Here is an 8,323-nt window from a genome sequence, read left to right as displayed (position 1 = left end):
ATTCAACAATGCGCTGTAATGTTTCTATCCTGAGGTAATTTCCAACACCTGGTTGTTATGGAAACAAAAGGAAAGAAAGACATCATCAACTGATAATCAAACTTTATTAGTCACATGAATACAGGTGTAGAACCTTACAGTGAAATGCTGAATAGAACAGGTGTAGAACCTTAGTGAAATGCTGAATAGAACAGGTGTAGAACCTTACAGTGAAATGCTGAATACAACAGGTGTAGAACCGTACAGTGAAATGACGAATACAACAGGTGTAGAACCTTACAGTGAAATTTGTTGTAAACTGTGCCCTCCATTCCCCCCCCCCCCCCATTTCCCCCCCATTTCCCCCCCATTTCCCTGGCAATTAGAGTTCTATCTCATGAGCTTCAGCCACTCGTATTTGAGTGACAGCTAGCAAGAAGCCAGCCCAGGGTTATCCAATGAGGTTGCAAGGGCGGGCCTTAGCAGACAGAGAGAGATGACGTGGTGAACGTATGTGATGTAGTACAACATTTTCAGGGACCACTTTTGACTTGTGAGTGTTACTATCAGCACTACTGGCTAAAAAGTACACAACAAGTATCAGAGAATCTCTTTAATGAGTCTGTTGACTGTAGTTTATACATGATCGGACTGTTCCAGCTGGAACAACCAGTTTGTTGTGTGTCTTTTGTATTAAAATGTTCCATCAGTTTATGTTCCACATTATAGTGTCATTATACAACATTATCATCACCAGATCTCAAACCAGCCTTCTACATTGTCACATTATAGTGTCATTATACAACATTATCATCACCAGATCTCAAACCAGCCTTCTACATTGTCACATTAGTGTCATTATACAACATTATCATCACCAGATCTCAAACCCGCCTTCTACATTGACCACATTATCCTGTTATTATTCAGCATTATCTTCACCAGATGTCAAACCTCTTGTCTGTCAGGAAGGGTCTTCTGTCCTGGATTCAGCCTTCTCTTCCTGAACTAAGACCTGATGTTGTTGCACCAGATGTCAAACCTCTTGTCTGTCAGGAAGGGTCTTCTGTCCTGGATTCAGCCTTCTCTTCCTGAACTAAGACCTGATGTTGTTTCACCAGATGTCAAACCTCTTGTCTGTCAGGAAGGGTCTTCTGTCCTGGATTCTGTTGTTGAAGAGTCTATAAAACATGATTATTATGAATCATTATTACATCATTAGACAACAAATCCTCCAACAGTTGCGCCCAGAAACAGACACACCCATATGATCTCACACACACACATGCTCTGCTCACCGTCACACACACCCTTACCGTATGGTGTGTATTGAAGTGTTGGTAGAGACCAGTTGGAGAATTCTGTCAGTCAGAGCATCAGTGATGTCATTGTGGCTCAGGCTACAACAGAGGGAGAGAGAGAGAGAGAGAGAGAGAGAGAGAGAGAGAGAGAGAGAGAGAGAGAGAGAGAGAGAACGAGAGAGAGACAGAGAGGAGAGACAGAGAGGGAGACAGAGAGCAAGAGAGAGAGACAGAGAGCAAGAGAGAGAGAGAGAGAGAGACAGAGAAAGACAGAGAAAGAGAGAGAGAGAGAGAGAGAGAGAATGAGTGGTCAGACATTTGTCATCTAGTGTCACACACACACACACACACACACACACACACACAGTGAAAGCCACTCACTCCAGGACTTGTACTTTATGCAGGTGTGTGATCAGGGGCTGTAGCTGGTGGTCTGTGAGTTGACAGTGGCTGAGGTCCAGTTCTGACAGGGCCAGAGATCCACAGGCCTTCTGGTCCAGCCTAGTCTCACTGAGGTCCAGCTCCCCATCCAGGGCTCTGCACAGGGACTCTGCATGCCTCAGCAGCCCCTCTTCAATCCCCTCACACACAAGGTCCAGCAACTGAAGTAGCAGAGCTTTGCTGGGGCTGAGAGGACAAGGAGCAGAGACAACATTATGACACAGTGTAGGTCTAACTCCCACTGATAAACTAGTTGGTCAAATTATTGTCTTTGTGTGTCTAACCTCAGCTTGACAATATGCAGGATGGGAAGCAGCTCCCTCAGTGCTCTGTCCTCCACCTCACAGTCTCTTAGGATGAGCTGGACCTGGTTCTGAACCAACTGGGTGCCGTGTTGGTTCTGCTTCAGAACAGAGTTGATGGCCCTGCAGTGGTCAGTAGTCAGACACAGAGCCTCCCCATGGCCCTGAGCTGACAGGTCCACAGAGGAGGAGCAGGACAAGTCCAGCCTGTGTTGCAGAGACCTGAGCAGCCATACTGCTGTTGGTAGTGATGATGGTGCCCCCTGCTGGATCTGAGAGGCACCACAGCACAGGAGGAAACTCAGCAGTAACCTCCTGTCAACACTACAGAGAGACAGAGAGAGACTTATTTACACACCATCACACATTAAAACACTGATAAACACACTACAACTCTGTTAGTCAGGTCAACTCCCAGGAGTTCCCCTTCAATTCCGATCCTAGCTGAGGTTAAGGTTAGTACATTACACTAAGGTTAGGGTTAGAGGTTAAATCAGTCAGGAAGTGGAAAGGCTCATAGTTCTATCCATTCTAGCAGGGTCAACAAGTGCCAACTAAACCTGAGTTGGGAGACTCTGTCCAGAAGAGGCAGGATGCTCTCTATCTCCCCCGGTGGTATGGAGGTCCACAGCAGGTTGACTTTGACTTGGTGGCTGTGCTGCAGGGTAAAAAACAGAGCGGAACAGTCCACTCTGTCCAGCTCTCTGCTGTTCAGGTTGATCCAATGGTCTGAAGACCTCAACAAACTGGACACACAGTCACTGTCTCTACTGTCATAGATCTGTCTGATGGTGGACTTTACAAAGCTGGAACTGAACCTGAACAAACATGGAGAAAGGATTGTTGTGGTTATGTCAAGGTTTTATAAAGGATAACTCACATAGTAACAACTAGCTGGATAGAACATTAATAATTAAAGACTATAAATATTGAATCAAGATCTCCCACCTCTTGAATAAAACCTAATATATTACAGAGGAAAACTCAGAACAACACAAATAGTTATTTTATTATTTCTAGGAAGTCTGAATAGAGAAAAGAAGTTCTCCCACCTCTTGAGAGTAACCCTTCCCAGAAAGGGGAGAAGATCTGAGCTGTTCTTCTCTAGGAGCCGGTTCTTCCAGAGGTCCACAGTGATGTTGTGGGTTGAATGCTGCAGCAGAGGAGAAGCACTTCCCAGTCCAGCCTGCAGGAGGTCAGGTCTCCACCAACCTTCTCCAGGAACGACTGAGTCAAGTCCTTGTCCTGAGCTTCATACACAACTACAGCCAGCTGCTGCAGAGTGTCTGAATTCAGTCTAGGAGGTTGGAACATACAGGCAGTCAGAAATATGAAGAAAAACACATGAATGAAGTTACTATTTCTACTTTAAAAAACATCAGCTTCAGACTGACCTGAGAGAGAGAGGTCCCTGGTGACACAGCAGTGTGATGAGAGAGTGACCCTGGATGCAGAAGTCAGTCAGGTCCAGACACTGAACTCTCCAGAGTCTCAGCAGGGACACAACACTACTCAGAGCCCTGGATAACACTCTCTCTGGTGGCTGGCTGCTCTTTAGGACCAGGGAGAGTTCTGGGACAGTCAGTGGAGTAGAACCTCTCCCTGTCCTCCTAACCAGTCTGGACAGTTTCACTGCCACGCCCACATTCAGCCTGGAATGAAAATACAAAACTCAAGTCACTTAACTTCTTGGATATAGGGGGGCGCTATTTTAATTCTTGGACGAAAAACGTTCCCGTTTTAAACAAGATATTTTGTCATGAAAAGATGCTCGACTATGCATATAATTGACAGCTTTGGAAAGAAAACACTCTGACGTTTCCAAAACTGCAGAGATATTGTCTGTGAGTGCCACAGAACTGATGCTACAGGCGAAACCAAGATGAACTTTCAAACAGGAAGTGCCCCAGATTTTGAAGGCGCTGTGTTCCAATGACTCCTTATATGGCTGTGAATGGCTCACGAAAGAGTTTACACTTTCTGTCGTTTCCCCAAGGTGTATGCAGCATTGTGACGTATTTGTTGGCATATCATTGGAAGATTGACCATAAGACACTACATTTACCAGGTGGTCGCTTGGTGTCCTCCGTTGCAATTATTGCGTAATCTCCAGCTGCAGTACTTTTCCGTTTGCTACTGAGGAGAAGCCCAACTGCCACGAATGATTTATCATCGAATAGATATGTGAAAAACACCTTGAGGATTGATTCTAAACAATGTTTGCCATGTTTCTGTCGATATTATGGAGTTAATTTGGAAAAAAAGTTTGGCGTTGTAATGACTGAATTTCCGGGGGTTTTTCTACGTGATGAACAAAACGGAGCGATTTCTCCTACACAAATAATATTTTTGGAAAAACTGAACATTTGCTATCTAACTGAGAGTCTCCTCATTGAAAACATCCGAAGTTCTTCAAAGGAAAATGATTTTATTTGAATGCTTTTCTTGTTTTTGTGAAAATGTTGCCTGCTGAATGCTAGGCTTTATGCTATGCTAGCTATCAATACTCTTACACAAATGCTTGTGTAGCTATGGTTGAAAAGCATTTTTTGAAAATCTGAGATGACAGTGTTCTTAACAAAAGGCTAAGCTTGTGAGCCAATGTATTTATTTCATTTCATTTGCGATTTTCATGAATAGTTAACGTTGCGTTATGGTAATGAGCTTGAGGCTATAATTACGCTCCCGGATACGGGATTGCTCGTCGCAACAGGTTAAGGTAACTACCAGTACTGTCCAGAAGGTAAAGTATTGACACTAAATGGTACCTGATCAGAGTTCTCAGCAGGAAGCTCCTCTGTATTATGTTGTAGAATCATGATCTCTCTATGGAGTCGAGCTTCCATCTGTTCCTCCTGAGTTTTGGTGTTTTCCTTGGTAGACAATTATAGCCAACACATTAGTATTATATTAAACTAAGACTTACTGAAAGACAGGCAGAAAGGCACAGTTAACTAAAAGAGAATTAAATATCCCACTGAAACATCCCACTTTTAACCCACTGCATCACTGTGTAATATTCTGTCCAATGTCCTGGTGGCAAGAAGAAACTAAATACACACCCACCTCTTCACTATCTACCACACACTAGTCCAGTCTATAGACACACCCACCTCTTCACTATCTACCACACACTAGTCCAGTCTATAGACACACCCACCTCTACACTATCTACCACACACTAGTACAGACTATAGACACACCCACCTCTTCACTATCTACCACACACTAGTCCAGTCTATAGACACACCCACCTCTTCACTATCTACCACACACTAGTCCAGTCTATAGACACACCCACCTCTTCACTATCTACCACACACTAGTCCAGACTATAGACACACCCACCTCTTCACTATCTACCACACACTAGTCCAGACTATAGACACACCCACCTCTTCACTATCTACCACACACTAGTCCAGACTATAGACACACCCACCTCTTCACTATCTACCACACACTAGTCCAGACTATAGACACACCCACCTCTTCACTATCTACCACACACTAGTCCAGTCTATAGACACACCCACCTCTTCACTATCTACCACACACTAGTCCAGACTATAGACACACCCACCTCTTCACTATCTACCACACACTAGTCCAGACTATAGACACACCCACCTCTTCACTATCTACCACACACTAGTCCAGACTATAGACACACCCACCTCTTCACTATCTACCACACACTAGTCCAGACTATAGACACACCCACCTCTTCACTATCTACCACACACTAGTCCAGTCTATAGACACACCCACCTCTTCACTATCTACCACACACTAGTCCAGACTATAGACACACCCATCTCTTCACTATCTACCACACACTAGTCCAGACTATAGACACACCCACCTCTTCACTATCTACCACACACTAGTCCAGTCTATAGACACACCCACCTCTTCACTATCTACCACACACTAGTCCAGTCTATAGACACACCCACCTCTTCACTATCTACCACACACTAGTCCAGACTATAGACACACCCACCTCTTCACTATCTACCACACACTAGTCCAGACTATAGACACACCCACCTCTTCACTATCTACCACACACTAGTCCAGTCTATAGACACACCCACCTCTTCACTATCTACCACACACTAGTCCAGTCTATAGACACACCCACCTCTTCACTATCTACCACACACTAGTCCAGTCTATAGACACACCCACCTCTTCACTATCTACCACACACTAGTCCAGTCTATAGACACACCCACCTCTTCACTATCTACCACACACTAGTCCAGACTATAGAAACACCCACCTCTTCAGTATCTACCACACACTAGTCCAGACTATAGACACACCCACCTCTTCAGTATCTACCACACACTAGTCCAGACTATAGACACACCCACCTCTTCACTATCTACCACACACTAGTCCAGACTATAGACACACCCACCTCTTCACTATCTACCACACACTAGTCCAGACTATACACACCCACCTCTTCACTATCTACCACACACTAGTCCAGACTATAGACACACCCACCTCTACACTATCTACCACACACTAGTCCAGACTATAGACACACCCACCTCTTCACTATCTACCACACACTAGTCCAGTCTATAGACACACCCACCTCTTCACTATCTACCACACACTAGTCCAGACTATAGACACACCCACCTCTACACTATCTACCACACACTAGTCCAGACTATAGAAACACCCACCTCTTCCCTATCTACCACACACTGGCCCAGACTATAGACACACCCACCTCTTCACTATCTACCACACACTGGCCCAGACTATAGACACACCAACCTCTTCACTATCTACCACACACTGGCCCAGACTATAGACACACCCACCTCTTCACTATCTACCACACACTAGTCCAGACTATAGACACACCCACCTCTTCAGTATCTACCACACACTGGCCCAGACTATAGACACACCCACCTCTTCAGTATCTACCACACACTGGCCCAGACTATAGACACACCCACCTCTTCAGTATCTACCACACACTAGTCCAGACTATAGACACACCCACCTCTTCACTATCTACCACACACGAGTCCAGTCTATAGACACACCCACCTCTACACTATCTACCACACACTAGTCCAGACTACAGACACACCCACCTCTTCAGTATCTCTCTCATTCTTTATGACATCATGGTTTCTGTGGTCCTGCAAGGCACACACCAGGCAAACAGAAACCTGGTCTGTCTTACAGAAGACCTCCAGAGCTCTGTGGTGCAGTTGGCACAGTTTCTGCTCCAGGTTTCCAGTCAACCCCACCAGGGTGTGTCTCTGTAGAGCTGCTACGGTGTAGTGATGTCTGACATGGCTCTCACAGTAGGAGGCAGTGCAGGTAAGACAGGACTTCACAGCTTTGAGTTGTTTCTCAGTGCAGAGATCACAGGCCACATCTTCAGGTCCAGCGTAGCAGTGCTTGGGAAGAGCAGGGACCTTGAACCCTGCCTGGTGGAGTTTCTCAATCACCTTCTCCAAGACTGAGTTAGTGAGGAGGTCAGGACGGGTTCTGAATCTCTTTCTGCACTGCGGACAGTCGTAGTCTCCTGTCTGGTCAGGCTGGTTCCAGTAGGTCTCAATCACCTTCTCCAACGCTGAGTTAGTGAGGAGGTCAGGACGGAGTTCTGAATATCTTTCTGCACTGGGGACAGTCGTTGTCTCCTGTCTAGTCAGGCAGGTTCCAGTAGGTCTCAATGCACTGTCTGCAGTAACTGTGTCCCCAGGGGATGGAGACTGGCTCTTTGAGAACCTCTGTACACTGAACATCTGAAGAGGTCCTCTGTCAGTAGACTGGCTCCTTGAGAACCTCTGTACACAATGTGGTAGAGAAATGTGGTTGCTGTTTTAAAGACAATTATACAGGAACTAACCTACAAGATTTACAGGAATGTGGAAGCTGTTTTAAAGACAATTATACAGGAACTAACCTACAATATTTACAGGAATGTGGAAGCTGTTTTAAAGACTATTATACAGGAGCTAACCTACTAGATTTACAGGAATGTGGAAGCTGTTTTAAGGACTCACTATTATACAGGAGCTAACCTACTAGATTTACAGGAATGTGGAAGCTGTTTTAAGGACTCACTATTATACAGGAGCTAACCTACTAGATTTACAGGAATGTGGAAGCTGTTTTAAGGACTCACTATTATACAGGAGCTAACCTACTAGATTTACAGGAATGTGGAAGCTGTTTTAAGGACTCACTATTATACAGGAGCGAACCTACTAGATTTACAGGAATGTGGAAGCTGTTTTAAGGACTCACTAT

General features: G+C 45.1%; 2 protein-coding genes across 2 annotated transcripts; both read right to left on the bottom strand.

The window, feature by feature from the left end:
* Window positions 1–577: 577 nt before the first annotated feature.
* Window positions 578–3,337, bottom strand: LOC115126716 (uncharacterized). The gene is made up of 7 exons (XM_065004494.1): window positions 3,236–3,337; window positions 3,076–3,176; window positions 2,584–2,841; window positions 2,006–2,347; window positions 1,662–1,907; window positions 1,296–1,379; window positions 578–1,160 (listed from the first exon to the last, which is right to left on the bottom strand). Exons 1-7 carry the CDS (start codon window positions 3,335–3,337, stop codon window positions 1,094–1,096), a joined length of 1,200 nt encoding a protein of 399 aa, XP_064860566.1. The 3' UTR covers window positions 578–1,093.
* On the bottom strand, window positions 3,194–7,815 carry LOC135561964 (E3 ubiquitin-protein ligase TRIM8-like). The gene is made up of 4 exons (XM_065004493.1): window positions 7,156–7,815; window positions 4,792–4,896; window positions 3,418–3,675; window positions 3,194–3,320 (listed from the first exon to the last, which is right to left on the bottom strand). The coding sequence occupies exons 1-3, from the start codon at window positions 7,813–7,815 to the stop codon at window positions 3,634–3,636; spliced, it is 807 nt and encodes a 268-aa protein (XP_064860565.1). The 3' UTR covers window positions 3,194–3,320; window positions 3,418–3,633.
* Window positions 7,816–8,323: the final 508 nt, after the last annotated feature.

This window comes from Oncorhynchus nerka, linkage group LG18 (assembly GCF_034236695.1).
Source record: "Oncorhynchus nerka isolate Pitt River linkage group LG18, Oner_Uvic_2.0, whole genome shotgun sequence".
Classification (NCBI taxonomy): Eukaryota; Metazoa; Chordata; class Actinopteri; order Salmoniformes; family Salmonidae; genus Oncorhynchus; species Oncorhynchus nerka.
Note: the sequence above shows the minus strand (reverse complement) of the source record. Positions and strands in the feature narration are given on the sequence as shown.